This window comes from Protopterus annectens, chromosome 6.part0, assembly GCF_019279795.1.
Source record: "Protopterus annectens isolate FY-2018-M chromosome 6.part0, PAN1.0, whole genome shotgun sequence".
In the NCBI taxonomy this organism is placed as follows: Eukaryota; Metazoa; Chordata; order Ceratodontiformes; family Protopteridae; genus Protopterus; species Protopterus annectens.
The window spans coordinates 1541380429-1541407670 of NC_056737.1; the positions used below are offsets into that span (position 1 = coordinate 1541380429).

Here is a 27242-nt window from a genome sequence, read left to right on the forward strand (position 1 = left end):
GTACTGAGTGAACAGACAGAGTAGCCATTTGGTTTAATTTTTACAGAGCAAGTTCTGTGCTGCTCCAGGTCAAGAGTGGTAATCTGCAGAGTATAAAGTGAAGGTTAGTTGGGTGAACAGTATTATGTTTCACTGATGGAGTAAAAATAATCCTGGAACAGTCTATCCAAAGTGAAGATAGTGCTGATTTATGGGGTTGACTTCACTTTATCGAAAAACCTATTAGTCAAATACCTTTTTGTTGAACCCTATTCATCGAATCCTTAATCCATCAAATGTTAAATTAAGTGAAATTTTTCTCAGGGGAAAAAACACTTGGCCAACCAAATGAGCATCACAAAATTCACAGTATGCCAACTCCAAGATCATAGTACAGTGTGGAAAAGGGCAAATTCTCGATGATGGCCAAGCATTTTTTTCCTCTGGGAAAGAGCATGCAGTTCAGATTGGGCAGATAAAGCATTAATTGAAGTTAGAATCTGTGGTCGAGTTAATAAAATGGTGGTAGCTAGAGAATAGTAGGATAGGACAATGTCAGAGAAACAATACGAGAGAGGGACAGGGAGAGGCAGACCAGCGCGTGGTGAAAAGACGCACCAAAAAGTCTACAGGGGAGTCCCAAAGCTCCTAGCATAAAACACATGGAAAGGGCAGATATCCAACTACTTAAAGACACGATACAGAGACCAAACCATGTTCTAACATCACTTTTCTTAGCATTAGCGACAGAGATTTAGAGTTTAAAATAGGCAGGTACATGATATCCGGCCAACAAGGACATTAATTAAAGTAACTTATAGATTAGACAGACTAAATTAGTTAACGACAGTGGCACACTCTAGATGTAGGGAAATCACATACGGCAGAAGAGAAAATAGGCCTACAAGTACATTTAGTGTACTTAAGTTAAAAATATTAAGTGTGCAGCTTGCTTAAGTCAAAAAATATTATGTGTTCAGCTTGCAGCAGTATACACCTTCCTGCTTAGCATAAGCATTTCAGTGTTTGCAGCAAGGTATAGCAGGGACAAGGTATAGCAGACCAACGGTCTCAAAGGGGGTCAAATAGAAATGAATAAAACATTTAAAAAAGGAGCAGATAAGAAGTAAAAGAGAAAGACAGTTGCAAATCCTAAGTCGCGTACAATAATCTACATGTAGGACAATAGCGACAGTGGTTTAGTATACAATGTAAGGCAGACACAAAATGATACAGCCTAGAAAAAGACGCTAAGCCTTTACAAAGCACATTCAGCAGAATAAAATTAGCGACAGTGGCGAACGCTTTCATTCAGGGAAGTCACATAACAGCTGAGAAAAAAAAACTTTCACAGTACATTTCCATAAATAAGACAGCATAATGCAGGCTTAGCCTTTAGATACTACATTCTGCTGAATAAGGTTAGCGACAGTGGCAAATGCTTACAAACAGAGCAGTCACAGAACAACAGCTGAAAAAATAACCTTCGCAGTACATTTCCATAGATAATTCAGAGTAAGACCTGAAGTGGTAGTAATAGTTCCAGTGTATCATAACCTTTTCACAGCAAAGGAGCAGCAGTAAAAACACAAATAGTCGCTTACCTGTGAAAGGCTTGGAGACACCTTGGGACCACTCGTTGGAGTGGGGAGAGAGAGAAAAAGATGGCGCTAAGGAGAAAAAGATCATGCCAAGGCTTAAAAGAGTGCAAAGGAGTATGGGAAACCTTGAACAGCTCCCATACTTGGGGAGGGACAGGTAAGAAAAGGGTTAGTGTAGCTGGAGAGGTTAACACGAGGAGGATGGAAGAAAATACAAGTAGGGGAAGGTGTGGAGATGTATGAGCAATAGTAGTGGAGAATAGATATAAGCATAGAAGTGTAGACTAGGCTGGGGGAGAAGTAGGGCTCGCACAGTGGAATGTTACACCCAACAGGAAAGTCTGAGAAAAAAACAATCAGTGAAAGAGAAAGAAACAGAGAGAAAAGTGTGTAGGGTTCTAGCTAAAAGCAGATGTAGTGGGCCTGAGATTAGGACAGCAGGAGGTAGGAAACAAGGCACAAGTCTAGAAATGTAAGGAAGAGCAGGGTAGGACAAGGTAAAGGGAGCTATTAAAATATCTTACTGTGGTAGACAGGAAAACAAGCAGTTGAAAGGAGGAATGGGTAAAGAGAAAAGAGTAGTTCAGAAAGGAGGTATAATTAACAGTGGAGAGGGAGCAGGCAGATTAGAGGAGAAATGGGTATGGAGAAAAGAGTAGTTCAGAAAGGAGGTAAGGTTAACAGTGGAGAGGAGTAGGGCCGAGAGGGGGGTAGGAAGACTGAGGGATGTTCAGGTAAGAGCTGGAGGAAGAGGTACATGAGAGGGAGTGGTCAGCAGGTCGGCTGCAGCCAACACAGGGGTAGGCCAGAGATAATAGTTAGCAAATATAATCTTCAGGTGAGCAGTACATACTTAGATAAATTCCACTAAGGAAGGAAACAGACTGCAGATGTTTGGCAGAAGGTGGATTTCCAGAGAGTTTGGGTCTGAAGTAGAGTCAGGGAAACACAGGTAGCAATTAGGTAAACCTGAAAAACATAAAAATAAGACAAGTGGGTTGCAAGGGGCAATGGGAGTAGGGACCAGAAGAGTGACTTAGTAGGGGGACAGCTGAAGTGAGTGTGAGGTAGGATAGGGTGAGTGTGGATATGAGTGGTGGTAGGGGGCAGAAGTGTAGGATTAGTGTGGAGGGGGCAGTGAGGACACAGATGCAGTGAGACAATATATACAACTAACAGAATAGGTTAAAACATTGCAGGAAAATTGTCTAAGTCACAAAGAATCAGTTATTCCTCACTTAGACAACAGATAATTTGCCATTAAGTAACAGTAATGCATTTAGGGTAGCAGGTAGTCATATCACAGACAGCAGACATTAAGTCAAAGTAATGCACCAGAGCAGCAGGTAGACTATCACAAAAATAACACTTTTTATTGAAAAACAGTGAGGTCATGCATATATATATATATATATATATATATATATATATATATATATATATATTTATATATATTCAAATATACAAATGAGCATGCAGTTCAGATTGGGCAGATAAAGCATTAATTGAAGTTTGAATCTGTGGTTGAGTTAATAAAATGGTGATAGCTAGAGAATAGTAGGATAGGACAATGTCAGAGAAACACTACGAGAGAGGGACAGGGAGAGGGAGACCAGCATGTGGTGAAAAGACGCGCCAAAAAGGTCTACAGGGGAGTCCTAAAGCTCCTAGCATAAAACACATGGAAAGGGCAGATATCCAACTACTTAAAGACATGATACAGAGACCAAACCATGCTCTAACATCACATGACTTAACATTAGCGACAGAGATTTAGAGTTTACAAATAGGCAGGTACATGATATCCGGCCAGCAAAGGACATTAATTAAAGTAACTTATAGATTAGACAGACTAAATTAGTTAGCAACAGTGGCAAACTCTAGATGTAGGGAAATCACATACAGCAGAAGAGAAAATAGGCCTCCAAGTACATTTAGTGTACTTAAGTTAAAAATATTAAGTGTGCAGCTTGCTTAAGTCAAAAAATATTATGTGTTCAGCTTGCAGCAGTATACACCATTCCTGCTTAGCGTAACTGTTTCAGTGTTTGCAGCAAGGTATAGCAGGGACAAGGTATAGCAGACCAACGGTCTCAAAGGGGGTCAAATAGAAATTAATAAAACATTCAAAAAATGGGCAGATAAGAAGTAAAAGAGAAGGACAGTTGCAAATCCTAAGTTACATACAATAAATCTACATGTAGGACAATATCGACAGTGGTTTAGTATACAATGTAAGGCAGACACAAAATGATACAGCCTAGAAAAAGACGCTAAGCCTTAAGATAGTGCATTCAGCGGAATAAAATTAGCGACAGTGGCAAACACTTTCATAAAGGACAGTCACATAACAACAGCTGAGAAAAAAAAAAAAACTTTCACAGTACATTTCCATAAATAAGACAGCATAATACATGCTTAGCCTTTAGATAGCACATTCTGCTGAATAAGGTTAGCGACAGTGGCAAATGCTTACAAACAGAGCAGTCACAGAACAACAGCTGAGAAAATAACCTTCGCAGTACATTTCCATAGATAATTCAGAGTAAAACCTGCAGTGGTAGTAATAGTTCGAGTGTATCGTAACCTTTTCGCAGCAAAGGAGCAGCAGTAAAAACAAAAATAGTGGCGTACCTGTGGAAGGCTTGGAGACACCTTAGGACCGCTCGTTGGAGGGGAGAGAGAGAGAGAGAAGAAGATGATGCTAAGGAGAAAAAGATTGCGCCAAGACTTAAAAGAGTGCAAAGGAGTATGGGAAACCTTCAACAGCTCCCATACTTGGGGAGGGGCAGGTAAGAAAAGGGGTAGTGCAGCTGGAGAGGTTAACACGATGAGGATGGAAGAAAATACAAATAGGGGAAGGTGTGGAGATGTATGAGCAATAGTAGTGGAGAATAGATATAAGCAGAGAAGTGTAGGTTAGGCTGGGGGAGAAGTAGGGCTCATACAGTGGAATGTTACACCCAACAGGAAAGTCTGAGAAAAAAACAATCAGTGAAAGAGAAAGAAAGGGAGAGGAAAGTGTGTAGGGTTCTAGATAAAAGCTGATGTAGTGGGCCTGAGATTAGGACAGCAGGAGGTAGGAAATAAGGCACAAGTCTAGAAATGTAAGGAAGAGCAGGGTAGGACAAGGTAAAGGGAGTTATTAGAATATCTTACTGTGGTAGACAGGAAAACAAGCAGATGAAAGGAGGAATGGGTAAAGAGAAAAGAGTAGTTCAGAAAGGAGGTAAGGTTAACAGTGGAGAGGAGTAGGGCAGAGAGGGGGTAGGAAGACTGAGGGATGTTCAGGTAAGTGCTGGAGGAAGAGGTAGATGAGAGGGAGTGGTCAGCAGGTGGGCTGCAGCCAACACAGGGGTAGGCCAGAGATTATAGGCAGCAAATATAATCTTCAGGTGAGCAGTACTTACTTAGATAAATTCCACTAAGGAAGGAAACAAACTGCTGATGTTTGCAGAAAGTGGTTTTCCAGAGAGTTTGGATCTGAAGTAGAGTCAGGGAAACACAGGTAGCAATTAGGTAAACCTGAAAAACATAAAAATAAGACAAGTGGGTTGCAAGGGGCAACGGGAGTAGGGACCAGAAGAGTGACTTATTAGGGGGACAGCTGAAGTGAGTGTGAGGTAGGATAGGGTGAGTTGGATATGAGTGGTGGTAAAGGGGCAGAGGTGTGGGATTAGTGTGGAGGGGGCAGTGAGGACACAGATGCAGTGAGACAATATATACAACTAACAGAATAGATTAAAACATTGCAGGAAAATTGTCCAAGTCACAAATAATCAGTTATTCCTCACTTAAACAACAGATAATTTGCCATTAAGTAACAGTAATGCTTTTAGGGTAGCAGGTAGTCAAATCACAGACAGCAGATATTAAGTCAAAGTAATGCACCAGAGCAACAGGTTGACTATCACAAAAATAACACTTTTTACTGAAAAACAGTGAGGTCATTCATATATATATATATATATATATATATATATATATATATATATATATATATTCAAATATACAAATGAGCATGCAGTTCAGATTGGGCAGATAAAAGCATTAATTGAAGTTTGAATCTGTGGTCGAGTTAATAAAATGGTGGTAGCTAGAGAATAGTAGGACAGGACAATGTCAGAGAAACACTACGAGAGAGGGACAGGGAGAGGGAGACCAGCGTGTGGTGAAAAGACGTACCAAAAAAGGTCTACAGGGGAGTCCTAAACCTCGTAGCATAAAACACATGGAAAGGGCAGATATCCAACTACTTAAAGACATGATACAGAGACCAAACCATGTTCTAACATCACTTGACTTAGCATTAGCGACAGAGATTTAGAGTTTATAAATAGGCAGGTACATGATATCCGGACAGCAAAGGACATTAATTAAAGTAACTTACAGATTAGACAGATTAAATTAGTCAGCGACAGTGGCAAATGCTAGATGTAGGGAAATCATATATGGCAGAAGAGAAAATAGGCCTCCAAGTACATTTATTGTACTTAAGTTAAAAATATTAAGTGTGCAGCTTGCTTAAGTCAAAAAGTATTATGTGTTCAGCTTGCAGCAGTATACACCTTTCCTGCTTAGCGTAAGCGTTTCATTGTGTGCAGCAAAGTATAGCAGGGACAAGGTATAGCAGACCAACGGTCTCAAAGGGGGTCAAATAGAAATTAATAAAACATTCAAAAAAGGGGCAGATAAGAAGTAAAAGAGAAGGACAGTTGCAAATCCTAAGTCACGTACAATAATCCACATGTAGGACAATAGCCACAGTGGTTTAGTATACAATGTAAGGCAGACACAAAATGATGCAGCCTAGAAAAAGACGGTAAGCCTTAAGATAGTGCATTCAGCAGAATAACATTAGTGACAGTGGCAAACACTTTCATACAGGACAGTCACATAACAGCTGAGAAAAAAAAAAAAAGTTTCACAGTACATTTCCAGAAATAAGACAGCATAATACATGCTTAGCCTTTAGATAGCACATTCTGCTGAATAAGGTTAGCAACAGTGGCAAATGCTTACAAACAGAGCAGGCACAGAACAACAGCTGAGAAAATTACCTTTGCAGTACATTTCCATAGATAATTCAGAGTAAAACCTGCAGCGGTGGTAATAGTTCCAGTGTATTGTAACCTTTTCACAGCAAAGGAGCGGCAGTAAAAACAAATAGTGGCTTACCTGTGGAAGGCTTGGAGACACCTTAGGACCACTCGTTGGAGGGGGGAGAGAGAGTAAAAGATGGCGTTAAGGAGAAAAAGCTCACTCCAAGGCTTAAAAGAGCACAAAGGAGTATGGGAAACCTTCAGCAGCTCCCATACTTGGGGAGGGGGGAGGAGCAGGTAAGAAAAGGGGTAGGTAGTGTAGCTGGAGAGGTTAACACGAGGAGGATGGAAGAAAATACTAACAGGGGAAGGTGTGGAGATGTATGAGCAAGAGTACTGGAGAATAGATATAAGCAGAGAAGAGTAGATTAGGATGGGGTAGGGCTCGTACAGTGGAATGTTACACCCAGCAGGAAAGTCTGAGAAAAAAACAATCAGTGAAAGAGAAAGAAAGGGAGAGGAAAGTGTGTTGGGTTCTAGCTAAAACCAGAGGTAGTGGGCCTGAGATTAGGACAGCAGGAGGTAGGAAGCAAGGCACAAGTCTAGAAATGTAAGGAAGAGCAGGGCAGGACAAGGTAAAGGGAGTTATTAGAATATCTTACTGTGGTAGACAGGAAAACAAGCAGATTAAAGGATGAATGGTTAAAGAGAAAAGAATAGTTCAGAAAGGAGGTAAGGTTAACAGTGGAGAGGAGTAGGGCCGAGAGGGGGGTAGGAAGACTGAGGGATGTTCAGGTAAGAGCTGGAGGAAGAGGTAGATGAGAGGGAGTGGTCAGCAGGTGGGCTGCAGCCAACACAGGGGTAGGCCAGAGATTATAGGCAGCAAATATAATCTTCAGGTGAGCAGTACATACTTAGATAAATTCCACTAAGGAAGGAAACAGACTACAGATGTTTGGCAGAAGGTGGTTTTCCAGGGAGTTTGGGCCTGAAGTAGAGTCAGGGAAACACAGGTAGCAATTAGGTAAACTTAGATAAATTTCGCTAAGGAAGGAAACAGACTGCAGATGTTTGGCAGAAGGTGGTTTTTCAGAGTGTTTGGGCCTGAAGTAGAGTCAAGGAAACACAGGTAGCAATTAGGTAAACTTAGATAAATTCTACTAATGAAGGAAACAGACTGCAGATGTTTGACAGAAGGTGGTTTTCCAGAGAGTTTGGGCCTGAAGCAGAGTCAGGGAAACACAGATAGCAATTCGATAAACCTCTGGAAGGCTTGGAGACACCTTAGGACCGCTCGTTGGAGGGGGGAGAGAGTAAAAGATAGGAGAAAACATAGGAGAAAACATACAGAAATTTGAATGTGTGAAGGAGATTTTACAGGTGTAATGCTTTAAATAATAAACATGGTTAGGTTTACATAAATATTTAGGTATACATGCAGCTCTAGATAATATGCATGGTTTGGTATAAATGCAAAGATCACCCGATAATTAAGGGATAGGAACAGAGGAAGATGTTTATGATAATTTTAGAAAGATACCTGGTAGAATATGTAGATGAGAGTGCAAATGGTGTGATGATAGAAGACATAAAAGGAGAAGAAGAAGTCGGAGAACTAGAAGTAGAAAGGAAGAGGTAGACAGGTAAGGACAATGTGTAAGGTGAGTTGGGGCTGTCCAAGTGAGGTACATGAACACAGCTAGTTGTTGTTTAGGTTTTATTTGAGGTGGGATTAAAAAATAGATAATTTTTGTATTTGTCTCATTTCAACAGGGATAGAGTACTAGAGTTCTGAGCCATAGTTAGAGTGCAGAGCATTGCTGGCATTATTAGATTTGGTAGTAAGTAGGAGGGATTTGTTGTTGCTGCATCTTACTTCACTAGTACAGGAGTAGTATTGCAATGTATTTTGGAGTGCAGGACATTTTTCTGGGGTGTAGATAAGCTTGTGTGCAGTCACTAATTGGGAGTATGACAAGTAGTGGGGTATGTCTAGCCATTGTCGTTCTTTTAGAACTTTGCAGTGGTGAGATTTGTGTGATGAATTTGGTAATTTTGTTCTAACAACTCTCAAGTTTGTGCTTATTTGTTTTATTTAAGTTAGTGAGAATTGGTGATGCATAGGACAGAAAGTAAATAAGTTTTGGCTATGGACTTTCAAGAAAAATGAGAGAGGGAAGGTTTGTTTCTGAAAAGGCAACCTAGCTTGATGTGTGTTTTTTTTTTTTTTGATTGACTGCAAAATGCGCTGGTCAAATTTTAGTTATCGTCAAGTAACAAGTAGTAGCTTAGTTTGGGTAACTATTTCTATTTTAGTGTTGTTGGATGAAATGTTATGTAAGGATTGTTATAGTTCTGTGAGTGTTTTGGGTGTATAGAGAATTAGTTTGGTTTTGTTTGGGTTCTGAAGTAGTTTGGAGTTGTTTAGCCAGGATTCAATTGCTGAGAAAGAGAGTTGGATGATTTCCTGTAGTTTGGAGAGGGATGGGGCCGAGCAGATGAGGGTTGAGTCATTTCCATCTTGTACAATAGTCGGTGGCATTATGGAGTTTTATTTGTGAAGATGTTGAATAGAGGTGGACTCAGTATTGATCCTAGAGTGATATCTGCTATAACTGGGAGAGGTACAGAGAGGTCTTGTTGCCATTTTACGGCTTGTGGTCTGTTTGTTAGGTAACATTGGCACAAGGACAGGGCTGATTGGCTGAGTCCTATACTACGGAATTCAGACAATAGTTTGTGATAGGAGATAGTGTCAAAAGCTTTAGATGCATTGATAAATAGGTATGAAACTTATTTGCCTTCATTCCTGTTTTGATTAATAACATTACAGTAGCTGATGAGGGCAGTAGTGGTGCTGTGACCAGGGTGAAATCCATGCTAGGTTTTGAGAAGTAGATTGTTGCTGCTTGTATACTCCATGAGTTGGGTATAAATACATTTTTCTAGAATTTTGGCTATGGGGAACAGGATAGCTATTAGTCAGTAGTTTGAAATGTTGGTTGAAGTACCTCTTTTATGTAATGTTATGATGTATGACATTTTCCATATGCTGGTTACTAGGTTTTCTGTTACGGATCTGTTGATGAGGATTGAGATGGGAAGGGCCAAGATGTCTTCTGCTAGTTCTAAGTACTTGGCAGGTAGATTGTCAACTACTAATGTAGTGGGTTTTAACTGATGCTAATGTAGTGGGTTTTAACTAGTGCAGTAGGTTTCTTATGTTACAAGTTTGGACCATTGTAAATGTAAAACCATCTTTATTTCAGTTTAGTGGAGCTTTGTTAGGGTCAGTGTTATATTTATTATCTTTAATTATTGACATAATAGAGTTTGTAAAATGTAAATTGAATTTTGTTTCTATCGATTCATCATTGTCAGTGATACTGGTGGTTGGACTTGAGGTATGGCCTGGTTAAAGAAGTGTTTTGATTGATGACCAGAACAGTTTGGAACCAGTGTGGTGTTTTGCCGAAGTTTAATGCAATGGGGCCGTTTATCATATTTGATTTGTATTTTGACCAGGTTTCTCGGATGTTTGAAGTATTGATAAGTGTCCTGAGTTTTATTGGTTTACCACTGTTTTCATGCTTTATCTCTGTCTTTAAGTAGTGCCTGATTTCTTTTGTTAGCCATGGTGCTGGCATGGATTTTACTCTTGTTTCTAAATGGTGCCATTTCATTTAAGATGTTTAAGAGGGTTGTGTTAAAGTAAGAGACTGCATCATCTAGGGGAAGGGTTTTTAATGTGCTCCAATTGCAGAGTTTGAGCGTAGGGATAAAGTCATCTTTGTTAAAGTTTGATGGATTTCTTACTTGGTGGCATGTAATAGTTTTGTAGGGCATTGTCTTAATATAAAGGTAGGCGGGTGGTCACTGATTCTGTTGGCAAGAGTTCCTGCTATATCTGTAATGGAAGGTTTATTGGTTAGGATCTGTGAAGGCTGCTGGGGAGGAGAGATGGTTGATGGCAGGACAACTTGTCATGGAAAGTAAGGTAGAGAAAATTTTAGGGTTGGGAAGGGGTTATGAGTATTTAAGATGTGGATGGTTAGGGTCTCAATTTCAGTGGCTTGGGTATATTGTAATCCTGATTACTCTCCACTCTTACTGGCATAATGGGCAGGTTCACATGTTTTCTACCCTTTAACTTGGCAATTTGACAGGTATGAGTAGTAGTAGGAGTGAAAAGTATGATGTGATGCTCCATAGGGCTATGTGGAATGTTTGGAAGGTTGTGGTCAGCAACGCTATTCCAATGGCTAATCGATGTTTGAATCCTTCCATTCCAGTTCCTTGTTGCATTGCATTATTGTAAATAAGTATTTTTATGTTGGTTGGTTATGAAGTTACATTTGTCAATGTCCAATGTTCAGTGGTGTGTTTAAATAAATATCAAGTATTGGCATTCATTGCTTGGCACTCAGTAAACAGAGCCACTAATTCAGATTTGGTGTGATTATTGTCTCCGGGCTGAGGACAATTTAAGTTTTAAAAGAGTCTAACAATGTTCTTGAAAGAAAGGAAGTTCCTCAGCAAGAAGAAAGCCTAGAAAGTTCTGTGGAAAAAGAAACTTGCTTAATTTTCATGCATGGGTCAGCTGAGACCTTAACAAAAGAGATTAGTCCTTCTAACAATTTGCCATCCAACCAAAATAAACTGATTGGCTAATTTTGCAGGACTTCTGCATTATCTGAATGGCTTTATTTGCTCACTGTGTCCAAAGTGCCTTTATCTTTAGCCAATTAAATGGTGAATTTAATTAAGCATGAATTAGTTTTACCATTGATAATAACAACTGAAAAAAGAGAAATACTAAATACAGGAATACCTTGATCATCAAAGGCCTCAAAGTGCAGTAATAGTCCTATAATGAAGGTTAAAATTATCCTCATGATACCTTCTGTGTGATAGGAATAACATTTTTTAGATACTGCATTGCATATTACTTCTCCTTTCATAATTAAAGCAATATATTTCGCTCAATTCTGTTTAACTATACCTTCTCACTCTCAGTTATCACAGAATAACACTTGATAAATTGCCAAGGCCATGCTGCTGCTGTATGTTTCATGCTCAGTAAGCTGTGCACCTACTGAAATCTGCAGTAAAATAAACAAGCAATATTGCCAGATAGGGAGGACATTACATGGAAATAACAGAAGCACAGGGGTGCTGTGAGGCCCAACAAAGCAGGCAGCAAGTCTCCCCACCCCAGAAGATCATTATTTTCTTGCAACTCCCACTTCGGAGGGCATTATTGTGATTAAAAAATTGGCTGTTATGTTGTTTCATAATTGTTTTATATGTAAGTAGGTATATATTCATATATACATACACAACTATCTGTGTGTACATGTGTGTGCGTGCGCGTGAGCGTGTGTGTGTGTGTGTGTGTGTGTGTGTGTGTGTGTGTGTGTGTGTGTGTGTGTGTGTGTAACAGTCTGTGCTGAGATGAGAAGCTCCAAGACAGTACAGACACTCACTGTAGGCATCAGAGTTAGGGATCTTATGCCCACAGAAGTGCATTTTTTTAAGCCCGTTGGTTTCTCAGCCATAAAACAATTCCTCACTAGTAACAAAAAGAAAGAAGGTGGAAGGAGCAAGTTTTTTTTTTTTTTTTTAAGATTTTAACTACCAACAATAGTAGGAAAGAGAATACCATCTACAGGGTAGACAGGAAGAAAGGGTATAGAAAATTACCAAGAATACTACTGAGAGCTAAATGTGGTAGAAGATGTAGATGAAAAAGATTATCGCAAGGTAAGGAAACTTAAAAATTCAACAACTAAGTAAAGGAGGTGGGTAACAGAACGTAAGAGGTCCTAGATAAGAAAAAATATGACACAGCAAGATAAAACACCTGCAAAATCTCTTAGAGATGGATTTGTGTCTGTAGCAATATGGCAGCAGACAAGATCTGGGGTATAGCAGGTTGACTGAGGCATTATGGTTAGAGGGAGGAGCTCATGAGTTGGATCTGACAGTCTTGTAAATGCGACCGAGTCGGATCTGAGGTTGGATCCGATACCCAATCATTGATTAATGAATGAAAAGGACAACATCAAATACCATTGTTAAATACTTATATTTTTGCTGTAAAGTATTTCCTCCAAGAACACTTGCATATCTTATACCAACTGTGAAACATTAGGTGGAAGAACTATCTCACATGGGGTATATATATATATATATATATATATATATATATATATATATATATATATATATATATATATATATATATATTTATTTTTATTTAACATTTGTTTACCAGGAAAGTCTGATGCCAATTTTCAGCAGAGGCCTGGGAAGAAACACCCCAGACACATGTCTTTGTAACGTGGGAGGAAACTGGAGTACCTGGAGAAAACCCACGTGAATGCAGGGAGGACATGCAGACTCTGCACAGAAGGCACTCCAGTCGAGAATCAAACCAGAAAACCTCTTGCTGTAAGGCGACAACGTTACCGCAGCACCACTGCACCACCCAAGTATACACACAGACACACACACACACACACACACACACACACACACACACACACACACACACACACACACACACACCATGGTCCTTAGTGATCACAGAAACAAATTAGTTTTGATTAGTTTTGTAGGGATTGCTTCCACCTTCTTCTTCTACTTCAGGGGCTCAATCCCCTACAAAATCATCCAAAGCCTCTTCAAAGATGAAAGAATAACATATGTGGTCTCCAACCTGCTCTTCAAAGACTAGTCCATCTTCAGAGCCTCCTCAAAAGATCCACAAAAAATCGGATCCAACCTCTTTGGATCTGAAATAGAAGCAGTCTGATCCCTTATCTTCAAATCTGACAGCTGTTCATACTAAGTTTCCAAGAACCAGGTCTCTGGGGTTCAGTGTAGAACTTGTTTCACCCAGGCTGTATTCCCCTTTCCTTCAGGGGACTCTGAAAAGAGATTCTTGGCCCCAGTCCTTCACTTCTTCCATCAGATCCTCCAGGAGCCTTTCAGAAGCTAAAGATCTTTGACTCTAGCTGCTTCCCTGATTTGTTTGGCCTAAAACAATAAGTAAGAAGGTCACTGAAAAACCAATCAGTAAAAACAAAATGTAAACTCCAGCAAAGCTAGAACTTCCACTGAGTGACCTCCCAAACCTCTTGCATCAGAGGCACATGGGATATATGCAAATGATCCTTATGAACATCAGGTGTTTCAGCTAATTGGCAATTCTGAATATCCATGACTTATTTTGTCATTTTACTGGACAATTTCAGGCCACTAAAACCAAACCCCACTAGCTGGGGATATGCATATGTCAGCCTTATTATGACCTCATCAGCACAGCCTTTCAGAAGCTAAAGTAGATAGGATGATTAGGAAGTTCCTTGCAGGTCATATTCAAGTGGGGGTTATCCCATCTTCATCTCCTGTTGGATCTATGAACCTCACTTCTACTTCGCATGCTGTGATCTGTCCTTCTCTGAACCGACCCATGGTTTCAGAGCCCTTAGATCTGAGAGACCCGAGAGTGTTAACACTGGATCGGAAGAAAGCTAGATCTTTGACTCTAACTGCTTCCCTGATTTGTTTGGCCTAAAACAATAAGTAAGAAGGTCACTGAAAAACCAATCAGTAAAAACAAAATGTAAACTCCAGCAAAGCTAGAACTTCCAACTTCCCAAACCTCTTGCATCAGAGGCATATGCGATATATGCAAATGATCCTTATGAACATCAGGTGTTTCAGCTAATTGGCAATTCTGAATATCCATGACTTATTTTGTCGTTTTACTGGACAATTTCAGGCCAGTAAAGCCAAACCCCACTAGCTGTGGATATGCATGTTTCGGCCTTATTATGACCTCGTCAGCACAGCACAACCAGGGTGCTTGACAAAGCATTAGAAACACAGGGCTGTTATACCCAACTGATGTCCATTATCATTAGGGTCACTGCAAAAATATCCCAAATAACAAACTAAAGCAATAATTAAGAAGGTCACTGAAAAAACAGTTAGTAAAAACAAAATGAAACTACAGCAAAGCTAGAACTTCCACTGAGTGACCTCCCAAACCTCTTGTATCAGAGGCACATGGGATATATGCAAATGATCCTTATGAACATCAGGTGTTCAGCTAATTGGTAATTCTGAATGTCCATGACTTATTTTGCCGATTTACGGGATAATTTCAGGCCATTAAAACCAAACTCCACTAACTGTAAATATGCATATTTCGGCCTTATTATAACCTCATCAGCACAGCACAATCAGAGTGTTTGACTAAGCATTAGAAACACAGGGCTGTTATACCCAACTGATGTCCATTATCATTAGAGTCACTGCAAAAATATCCCAAACAACAAACTAAAACAATAAGTAAGAAGGTCACTGAAAAACCAATCAGTAAAAACAAAATGAAATCTCCAGCAAAGCTAGAACATCCACTGAGTGACCTCCCAAACCTCCTGTATCAGAGGCACATGGGATATATGCAAATGATCCTATGAACATCAGGTGTTTCAGCTAATTGGCAATTCTGAATGTCCATGACTTATTTCGTTGTTTTACTGGACAATTTCAGGCCAATAAAGCCAAACCCAACTAGCTGTGGATATGCATATTTCGGCCTTATTATGACCTTGTCAGCACAGCGCAAGAAGAGTGTTTGACTAAGCATTAGAAACACAGGGCTGTTATATCCAACTAATGTCCATTATTATTAGGGTCACTGCAAAAATATCCCAAACAACAAACTAAAACAATAAGTAAGAAGGTCACTGAAAAAACAATCAGTAAAAACAAAATGAAAACTCCAGTAAAGCTAGAACTTCCACTGAGTGACCTCCCAAACCTCCTGTATCAGAGGTACATCCCATGTGCCTCTGATACAAGAGGTTTTGTTGTTCACTCAGTGGAAGTTCTAGCTTTGCTGGAGTTTTCATGGCATGGTACAATCTGCAGCTTCAGCTCTGGTGCAGCCAACTATGGCTTCTCCTGGTCCTTCTACTTTCATGGCTCCAGGCAGGGTCATGGCATGGTAGAATCTGTAGCTTTGGCTCCGGTGTAGCTATCTATGGCTTCTCCTGGTCCTTCTACCTTCAAGGTAGAGGAGAGGGATTTCTCTTGTCCGAGAGATTTGACTACTCTTTCCTCTTCAGATCTTGCAGCCATACATCAATTGGGTCTGAGCTCTGATCCTGTCAGGCATATTCTACAGACAGCTGACACTGTCCAGACAGTCCCCATCATGGATTTTCCTCTCTCTCTTTTGGATACCTGTCCAGATCACCTCACTGAAGAGATTCCACATAAGAGAATGTGTAAGAGAATACACATCTCACCTAGAACACTGACTTCGATAAATGGAAGAGTTCCCCCAGATCTCCACCAGATGATGTCTCCTTCATAGACATCCTAGAGATTCTCAGGCAAAAGAGTGGATGGCCCTCTGATGCCCCCTCCCAAGAGGAGTCTGATTTTCTGGATGCATTTAGGTCTGGCCCATATATGTCTTGGGTTACTCCCCCAGCAGATGAGCTTATAAATCTAGTCTCTCACTGGGTGTGGAAGCAACTGGATACTGTAGAACCCATTCTCTATTGCCTTGATAAATTTCTGGCACCACTTAAAGATATACCACACTTCAGCAAGGGAGTCCTTGTTGATGTTAGGGTAAAACTCCACTATCCATACCCCAACATAGAATCTAGGGCATAGGATAGATTCAGAAAGCACATCACATTTTTGTCTCAGCAACCCTTGCCTTATGGTCTCTGAATTACTTGTCACATTTCACAAGATTACAGCAGGATTTGACTAAGGAACTTTTCAAATATCTCTCTAAATCCATGTCTATGGAGGACTACAAGAAGTCTTCTTCACAACTGGCCATTCTGTTATCCATCTCTAATACATCCATGAGGTTAATATCCCATGCTGTGGTGGGTAGCTAATGGGCAGCTGGTTCAGATATAGACATTAGGAGACATTCCTGGATGCACCTATGCAGTATTGCAAAGCCTTTCAAGTCTTCATTCAGCAATGACCTTTTTTGATGGGGCATATTTGTTTGGCCCTACTGTGAAGGAAACACTTTCCCAAAGTGAACAGGATGGAATGATCTTGCCTGCCATAGGGATGTTCTTTTCTACTCCTCAGTGATCCTTTTCTAGGAATCAAAGAGGAGGCAAGAGATTCACTTAGGGATAACTTCCTCAGGGCAGAGATGGGAGTTCAAAAAGAAGATGCCATCCTTAAGGCAGATAAGGCCCACAAAACCAAGGTTTCTGAGATTCCTTTTTGATAAACCCTCCTAGCTCTCCTAGAAGGTTGCCTGGCTGCTCAACTCTGGAGGCAGTTGGTTGTCTCTAGATCCAGACGTCTGGGCATCAATAACAAAAGATTTTTGGGTGCAAAAAATCATATCCACAATTTATTACATACCATTTTTTAGATTCCTCCAATGAAATGAAAAAGGCTCCACAATGTCCCACACAGTCAGAAGGAGCTGACAGCTCTAGAAATGTGAAAGCTGCTAGATAAGAGTCATTCAGGAGGTCCCACCAGACCAGAAAGGATTCAAAACTTACTCATGATTCTTTTTAGTGCCAAAGAAAACCAGTGACCTGAGACCAATTCTGGATCTGAGAAAACTAAATCAATTTGTGAAGAAGTCAAAGTTCCAAATGGTCATAGTTCAATCTGTTCTGCCATTTTATCACAAGGGTGATTGGATGTGCTCCATCAATCTTCAGGAGGTGTACTATCATATCAAAATGAACAGATAATGCCAAAGGTTTCTGCACTTTCAGCCAAGGCTCAGTCACTACAGTTCAGTGCCATCACCACAGCCTCCAGGGTGTTTAACAAATGTATGGCAATGGTATCAGATCACTTCAGACTCCTGGGATTTTGAGTTCTTCCATACGTAGATGACTGGCTTCTCAGTGTGCCAACCAAGCATCTCCTAGAGGAATCCAGAGACTATTTCCTCCAGTTATGTCATTCATTATTCATCCCAGTCAACATCTGCAAATCTCATCTTCAGCCTGTTCATAGGTGCCCAGTTGAACACAGTAAGTCAGATACCCTCTTTTCCACCACATCATGTAAAGATAATCAGGTAGCAGGTGGAGCAAATTATTGCACACCCTTCTCCACCAGTCAGACATCTTCTTCAGGCCATAGAGTCAATGGCAGTTGCCATAACCTTTGTTTCTATGGCCTGGTTTTAAATGTGTATTATTCAATTGACTCTAGCTGTTCAGTGGTCAATTCTTCATCATCCCTTGTCCTTTCTGGTCAAACTCACTCAAGTTTGCAAAGATCATCTACATTGGTGGTTTCAGTTGGACAAAGTTTTCCTGGGCCATCCTTTTGAACTTTCATCCCCAGTAGCCATGATAACCACAGACACCTCACAACTGGGTATGGGGTATATTCTTGAGATGGACAGTCCAAAGCACATGGTCCATAGATGAGACCAATTCACATATTAATGTCCCAGAGATGAGAGCAGTCCTCTTAGTGTTGCAAGCCTTCCATGACATTCTTCCTCACAGGATGATTGCTGTTCAAACTGACAACATGTCTGTTGTTTGGTACATCAGCAAACAGGGGAGATCCTATCTTATTCCCTTTGTTGAGAGGTAATAAGAGCGTGGTAGTGGGCAATCTCTTCCAACTGCTTTCTTAAGGCAACTCATATACCGGGGAAGTCTAAGGTTCTAGCGGACAAACTCAGAAGGTCCATTCTGATGTGGTGTGGTCTCTCAATCAATCAGTGGTGGAGAGGATTTTCTTTCAGCAGGGCCAGTCTTGCTGAAATCTCTTGCCTGTCTCCACAAAAGCAAGTGCAGCGGGTTCTTTGCCTTAATACTCCTTCAGGGGGAATCATTGAGAGATGCACTAGTCTACATTTGGCCCTCCAGTCTCCTTTATGATTATCCCCTGATACCTCTAATTCCCAAATTCTTACAGAATGCACTTCAGTTGAAGAGCACAGTTATCCTCATTGCCCCCTTATGACCTCATCAAAAGATTTCAGGAAGTCAGAACAATTATTTGTCTCATTCTCCCTAAACAAATTGGGCTCACCAGTTTCTAAAATTACCCTGGCTAAATGGATTACTGATTACATTTCCTTCATATATCATCAGCAAGGTCTGTCCCTACCCAGGCCCCCTAATGCACATTCAACCAAGTCCCTGGCTACCTCTTCCACTTTTTGGTCTAGAATTTCTGTTGATGACATTTGTGCAGCAGCTACCTGGGCTAATCCTCATACCTTTATTGCTCATTACAAATTGGATTTGACTTCAGGAGAAGAGCTACATTTGGTTCTGCAGTACTCCAGAATATCCTTCCATGAGGGCCACCCAAGGATTACATAGCCAGGGACTCTGTCCCAATCATTGAGGAATGAATGGAAGGACAACATCAGATATTAAAGTTGTGTAATCACCATAATTATGCATCTACATTGTCCATTTGCATTCTTACCTCAATTCCTTTTATCTCGTGGAGTGAACTCCCCACCCTCCTTCCCCATTCCTTTTATCTCGTGGTGTGAACTTGTGGTTATTGTGGAACTTCTGTTCCAAAGTTTGAGCCCCAGCTCTGCTACTTCTATTCTTCCTTTGACTATGCTTAGGATTAATTACTCCTAGGACTTAAAAGGCAGCAAACTTGATCTGAGGTATAGAAGGATGACTGGGGCATTATGGGTAGAGGGAGGACCTCCTGAACTAGATTTGAGAGTATTGTAAATGCAGCCAAGTTGGATCGAGGTAGGATCCAATACCCAATCATTGAGGAAGAATGAAATGACAACACAGATTACACACACACACACACACACACACACACACACACACACACACACACACACGCACACACACACACACACACACACATGCAGAGGTACTATCATGCAGTAGGAGGGTTTGGCATAATAGTTAAGATCTTTACCTCACAGATGCAAGGTGCAAGGGTTTAATTCTGACCTCTGGTTACTGGTTAATCTTGTAATGGTCTACAGATTGCTAGCCTAGTATTTACCTATATGCTGAGATATAGCCAGGTAATTGTTATGGCTAGGCTTGTATAGGCCCTAGGGCCAATAGCCTAGTACCAACCTATGAAACTATGAACATATACATACATAAACACACAAATGCAGAGGCACGGAAATGCAAATACACACATGTATACACACACATTCTCATTACAATCACTTTATTGACTGTGTACACCAGAGTTGTCTGACTGTGAACAAATAAATACATAAATACTCATAGTTACATATTTTATCTAACTGATATCAGACATGCACTGAAAACCTTTACAACTTCCTAAATAGATGCATGCACACACACAGATAGAACTAGTTTGTTGACTGTGTAAAGCTCAGGTGCCTAGTTGTGATGAAAAATATATTAATATATAAATAATAGCTACCAGAATGCATTTCAGTCTATTGCTGTTAAATGTTTATGTGCAAAGCCTTTACAAGACATGCATGCACTCCCTACACACACACACACACACACACACACACACACACACACACACACACACACACACACACACACACACATACTAGCTCAGATGCCTAGTTGTGATGAAAAATATATTAATATATAAATAAGAGCTACCAGAATGCATTTCAGTCTATTGCTGTTAAATGTTTATGTGCAAAGCCTTTACAAGACATGCATGCACTCCCTACACACACACACACACACACACACACACACACACACACACACACACACACACACATACTTGTAGCGCTGCTGCTGTTTTGTTTTTTTCCTGACTGCTAATCATAGTTCTTAAAAAAGCCATTGTTAACGAGTGGAAAGTAAAAGACTGAAATCACAGCACAGGAATTTTGTGCCATGAATAGGTGCATTTGTTTTTTACCTGTCTCTCCATGTATATTAGTTAACCCCTTTGGAAATAAAGTGTCTAGTGAGGATTGCTTATTCTCCAAAAGAATTTTCTAAAATGAAAAATGTTCTTGTTTATGTTTGGTCTTTTTGTCAATATCCATTTTTACATTATACCCCTTGACAAATGATCAGTACATTTTTGCTACTGTATATTACTTCCCCATTACACATTGTAACAATTAATATTTGTAGATGTAAATTAATGCAAAATATTACTCTTGCTTATATTTGTCTGTAATTTCTCACTATTGGATAAACATACTAGTTCTTCTGTAGTACCACATCCAGAAAGAAAGCAGGACTGTGTGACATTGAATTAATGTATCCTTCAGATGCTAAGCTATATGTGTGTGGTAGACCTGTAACAATACCATGTAGTATCTGTAGTATCTTAATACTGCATTATTTCCATTATGGACAGAACACATTGGCCAGAACTGTATTTCTTCACCCTCACTGCTCTCCTATCACAGCATGCACCCAAATACAACACTACCAATGGTCTGCAAGCAAAATTCTGCACTAAGAAATAATTGCTTAATAATTGATTTTATCATTTGTTTTGTCATGTCTTCTTATTTAAAGCAGTTGGGTGGTTGCTACACTGGGATTTTAAGTTAGCATGAAATTTGTCAGATTTAATTTCATGGCTCATCATGTTTGGGAAATTATTTGTTTACTTTTTATTCAGACGTCCATTGCATGCCTCATGTAGTCAGAACATGTTTAACAAGGTGAAAAATTCTTTAAGTTAATCTTGTGCCTGTTCCTGAGTAAATGGTTCTGCATTTTTTTATTTTGTCATATTTTTGTTGCTTGTAGTGTTGATATCATTATGTGTTAGCTAGCTGAGCCCTGCCATTGTTTTCTATTTTTATGCATATGAAATTGTGGTTATTCACTTTGCTGATGTGAGATTCATTAAACTTTGCTTTGATGAGGGAGAGTTAGTGAAACTAGCCTTTTATAACTAAAGGCTGTGTTACTAAGACTTTTTTCCATTTTACTTATTACAGGGAAATGTAGATTTTCTGTACATTGTTGTGTGTGTGTGTGTGTGTGTGTGTGTGTGTGTGTGTGTGTGTGTGTGTGTGTGTGTGTGTGTATGCGCACCTTGGTCTTCATTTTGAATTCCATCTTAGGGATCTGGGAAAGTGCCTTTGTTAATTTGTAGTTTAATGTTGGATGTTTTTGACAAATATCCATTTGTTATAGTGGCAGTTTGTGAAATGAATTATTCTGACTTGGCAGTTCAGGCATTCAACAATGATGGATCATCAGTGGACCCCTCTCTTTGCAATTTTATAATTAAGCAGTAATTCAATAATGTGCATGAGTATATCAGGATTTACCTTCAGTCGGTGTACGTTGATTATGAGGGAGAAGCATGAGTGAATAAGGAAAGCCGACCATAGATAAATCGTCATATACCACAAACGGGAGTGGATTATTGTTATTATACAATTAAATTATTTAAGAAAGAAATTGCTTACATTTTTTTAAATAATGTATTTGTATAAGGGCACTTCATTCTTCTTCTGCATCATCTTCCCTGTACTGATGTAGTGTGCTTGTGTATAGGACTTACATTCCTATGCTTGCACAGTACATCAGTGCAGGCGAAGCTACTGAGAAAATAGAATCTCTGTTGCTGTCTTTACAGCATAGTGGTACAGCAGTAGTGTTGTTGCCTCATAGCAAGAGGTTCTCCAGTTCGATTCTCGGCTGGAGTGCCTTCTGTGTGGAGTCTGCATGTCCTCCCTGCATTCGTATGGGTTTTCTCTGGGTTCTTTGGTTTCCTCCCACATTACAAAGACATGCATCTGGAGCTTTTCTCCCCAGGCCTCCGCTGAAAATTGGCTTAGTTCCAAGTCAGACTTTCCCGGTAAGCAAATGTTAAATAAATAATAAATATTTTAACTATTAAAAAATAGAGATTTATGAGGGCAGCACAAACATATAAGGAATATCAGTTAGGTTTCTGCATGTTTAGTTTTGCAGAATGCACTCGATTTTTCTCATATTTTGCTCTGTTCCTCAGCATATAGCAATAGAAAGTCCAGCTGCTCAATGGTGCTTCAGCAGCTGGATATTTTTCTGTTGGTATATGCTCAATTTACAACGGCCATGCTGATTGGGCTGTTCAGTCAGTGTGATAGTTTTTGAATAGTAAAGAGCATTTATTGTAAAAATTTTTAGTTCATCTAATTTTATTACATGTGCTCAAAATATTTTATGGCAGGGCTCATAAAATGTAACTTCTATTGTGCAATGTCTTATATCATCTGGAATGCTACATTATGTTTATATAACAAACTCAAGGTCCAAGGACCATCAAGGAGTTTGTTTTCTAAGTAAAACCAAGACTGAAGCACTATACTACTAAACTTTGCATCTAAGTTATCTTAAAGATGCTAAGTGTTACCACTAACCTAAAAGTAAGTGGAAGTGAATTTGAAACCCTAGCAGTCCTCTGAATAAAAAAAATCTTTTTTTTTCAGGCCTGTTTTAAAACTGTTTAAAAACATCAGATATATGTATGTTCTTTGTGTGACCATACTATGATTTTAAAGAGTATCCCCACTGTAGATGCTAATCCTTTATCATATAGTTATTTATATGTCAATACAAGATCACCTGTAATCAAATGTTAATTGATGTAGCAATAACTTAACTCAGTCAAACCTGTAGTGCCTTTTTTTATACTTCATTTAACTCCTGTAGCATCTTATGACATCCACACATTTTTAGGCCTAGCTTCCTTATCTGATTGACTTCTAAGTTAATAATAGGCAGTATTAGAAAACGCAAGGTGTAATTAAGAAAATTACGCTAAGGCTATTAATCTGGGATGTCCTGCAGTGGTGAAATTAGTCACTATTTCTCACTTATTCATATCACTTATTCACTCTCTTATTATTCATAATTTTGTATTTACCTTCATATTTTCATAACTGAGATGCTTACATGTAATTGAGGTGCATAGGGCAAAAAGCCATGATTTGAGACCGAAAACTACATTGTCAATGTCCACTAATACTACACAATACTGGATATATATTGCTAATTATTTGCAAGTAATTAGGAAGATAAGCAATACCTACATATATTCTCTATATTTCCAAAATCAAGTGGGTAATAAAGTATTGCATGGCATCAGGTGAAACCTTAAGATGATGTTGAAGAAAATTGTCATTAATATTTTCCTTGTGTGTTCCCTATCTTGAGAGATTTCAGTATTATATATGTTGCTAATTATACAAATACACATATTTTTTTCATTTCTGTTGATTTTTCATTAAGCATGCATTCAGAGTGGAATTTCTTGCTGTCATATGAAGGCTTATATCTGGCTAAAAAAGTGTTATGACAATACACATCTAGGTTATACAGTTTCCAAGACATGACATTTTTTGTGTGTGTGTGTAACTTTAGAGAACTTGGAGAAAAATCATTCTGGGTTTGTGTGCGTTATAGACTTAAGAACTGGTAATACACTATTATAACTGTAAAGAATGTATGTTCATCATTCTCACTGCTGGAATAGCCTTTTGGCTAGAGTAGTTATATCCTACCTAGGATACAACAACCAACCAGCTTCACAAATTCTGCTTCCATCCCTCACCAACACACTGACTGCTGACTGGCCAGTCCTTTGGAGGGAAATCAGCAGTCAGAGTGTAGAAATCTACAATACTTTCTTGCTGCCTTGAGAAAAGTAGCTCTAAGGCATCACTAGAGCATCAGTATGCGTCAAGCTTCCTTCTTGCCAGAAAAGTCCCCACAGGGGAACCCCTCCACACATAAATTATTGCCCTTTTAAGAAAATATACGTGTATTTTATTTTATGACTAAAGGCAGCATTTCTCTTTTAAGAAACCTTGTATTTTTTCACACTATCAGATTTTCATGTCAGGGACTTCTTTTTTAGGACTTATTTATTTTTTATAAACACCTTTATTGAATTGCCACTTGTGACATAAGCAAATTTACATTTATGCAAAAGTAATCAAACTGTATTAACAAATTAACATTAACAAACATTATGCTTCACCTATATTGCTATATATCATATAACCTAAGCAACATTACATAAATTATTCAATTCCTGCCCCTTTTTTAAACAAGAAACATCCTTATTAAACCATCAGTTACTACACAGGCAATCATACATTTATATAAATGAAAATAAAGCACACCAACACAATCCTAGTTGCAAGCATTTTATATCACAAACCATACTGCCACACACCTAGCTGCAAACATTATAAAAATTATAATCTATCCAATCATTTTTAGTCAAACATTACATAGCTCATTTAAGTCCTACCTTCTTTTAAATTTCATTCCTCCCCTATATGTATTGTTCCCAAAATTCCCATTTTTTTATATAGTTTGCTCTTACCTTTTTCTAAAGATCTCAATTCTGGTTGTTTTATCTCTGTTACTATATTCACTACTTCTAAAGCTTATCTTTGTGGTTGGGTGTGATTTTCAGTGTTAAATATGTACTGTTGAGAAAACTATTAAATAATTGCATAAATTTGAGGATTATGAAATGTTTCTGCACAGTAGAAAACATGTATGAGTATTTTAATGCTTGTGCATGCTTTGTAGCAACTTACTTGTTATACATTTTCTGTCAATGCACTTTTGGGTAGTGTGCTTCTTTTCTGACAGGATTTTTTTGTGCACTGCTTGTGCTTTTACAGTGACTAGAGGACTGTGTGAAAAAATGTAAGTGTACATGCTGCTTGTGAACAGTGAATAGTTGTCTGACAACTTAACCCGCTGACCGATTTTTTCCAGCAGTGCCAACCAGAAATCAGACTTCTTCCTCAGTTGCAGCATGAATACTTACTTCTGTCCTAATGTCTGTTCTTCTGCTCATCCTAAAAAAAAAAAAAATGCACAGTAAAGAGCCCATGTCTCTACCATAGGCTCAGGTTGTGCCTCAGCCATTAGAGAGTGAGCCTATAGTAGCCAATCAGACTACTCACTCACTTCTTCGAGTTCCACAGGTGTAGTTCTTTCAGCCACCATTGACAAGGGTCAGCCAAATCCTCTGTAAATGTTACAGTGCCTGCTTTGTGCATGGGAGAATCATCTTTGGGTCTGTGAGTCACTACAGGAGATGCTTCTTCTGGTAGCTGGAAAAGAGACCTCTTGACAGGGTCAAGGTGCCATCTCCTAGTTGGTCTTCTTCCATGATCTTACCTGCAAAGAAAAAGCAACAGGTTAGACATTTTTCATATGAAGACATGGTGTCTGTTCATAAAGATGATTTTCTTACCTTAGCCAAGCAATTATTATGTACTGTTAATTCTGAAGCTCAGAAATTCCTGAGGAAAATATGTCAGATGATTCTGTCATTGACCAAGATATAGTCTCTTCTACAGATTCACAAATACTAAAGTCTGATCCTGAGGAAGCTTTGGCCTCACCAAATCTTCTTAGACTATTTCCCTGATGAATGAGGATTTTTTGTGAGAACAAGTGGATGCCCCCCCCCCCCCCCGAACTAAGGAGATATTATGATCTGTTACAACTGGATATACCTCATTCTACACCCATACCTCCTATTTTTCTATCCTTGGAGAATGTGTTTAATGCTGCTTGTAGTAATCCTGACTCTCAACCTTTAGCACCTGAAAAGACAGGTATCCTTTATAAGGTACCTCAAGCTAACAAATTCTTGTTGGGTCTCGGATCTGACCTCAAATCCTACTTTTCAGAATTAGGATCTGTAGCTCATGCTCCTCCCCTTACCCATAATACCCTCCAAACCCTATATTACCTCAGATCTCATTTGCTGCTGTCAGAGGCAGATGTGATTGAAGTAGATCAAGCTTTCAGGTAACTGAGTTTTGTTTTTTTGGACACTAAAGTTTTCTTGCCAGTCTTATTTGGAGTCATTTACTCTCTTCTTGCTCTTTTCTCCCCTAATAGCCAAAAAACATTATTTTTGTTGTTTTATAGTACTACGTTTACATGTAGGCCTCACACCTTCTTCCTTTCTATACTCGTCATCATTATTACCATTGTTGATATTCCCTCCCATTTTATCCCTTTTTCAGGATATTCTTATTACCATTGTTTATTTCTTGTCTATGCTGGTGTTATTTTTCTGTTGTTGGTTTGTTCCTCCAGCCAGTTCAGGGAAGCCCACTGGTTTCAAAAAGTGCACTTCCTGCGACCAGAAAACCTCTAACTCTGATGCTCACTTGGAGTGCGTATATTGGCTGGGGTCTCTCACCTCGACAAAGATTGTGACATTTGCTCATGATTCAATCATAGAGCTTTGGTTGAGTGAAGGAACGTGTTGGTGTAGAAAGATCTGCTTCCTTCTTCTGTGTCTGGAGTTTCCCTTTTCACCATGAAGCCCATGGATAAATCTTAAGGGGACAAAGGGGAAAAGGCAGCTGAAAAGGAAGATGAAAAATGTTTACATCTTCTTAATGACTTCCCCCAATACATAATGCTATGACTAGCACAGACTTTAAATCAAAAATACACTGCAACTATCCTATGTTTGTAACCATACATTATATTTGCACTACTGTTATGTTGAATATTTTAGTTAAGTGAATGCTCATGTCAATATTACTACACTAAGCCTTTTTGTCTAATAATGTTCATATATAAACTGTTTGTCATATGGAGTTTTCTCCCCGAGCCTC

The 27242-nt window shown here is 39.2% G+C and overlaps 1 protein-coding gene across 1 annotated transcript in view; it reads left to right on the forward strand.

The window, feature by feature from the left end:
- The first annotated feature begins 1643 nt into the window (after nucleotides 1-1643).
- The window catches only part of LOC122803998 (cilia- and flagella-associated protein 221-like), a 1154724-nt gene continuing 1129125 nt past the window's right edge, over nucleotides 1644-27242 (forward strand). Inside the window, exon 1 of the mRNA XM_044073679.1 lies at nucleotides 1644-1737. Coding sequence (XP_043929614.1) covers nucleotides 1644-1737 — 94 coding nt within the window. The remainder of the gene's footprint in view (nucleotides 1738-27242) is intronic.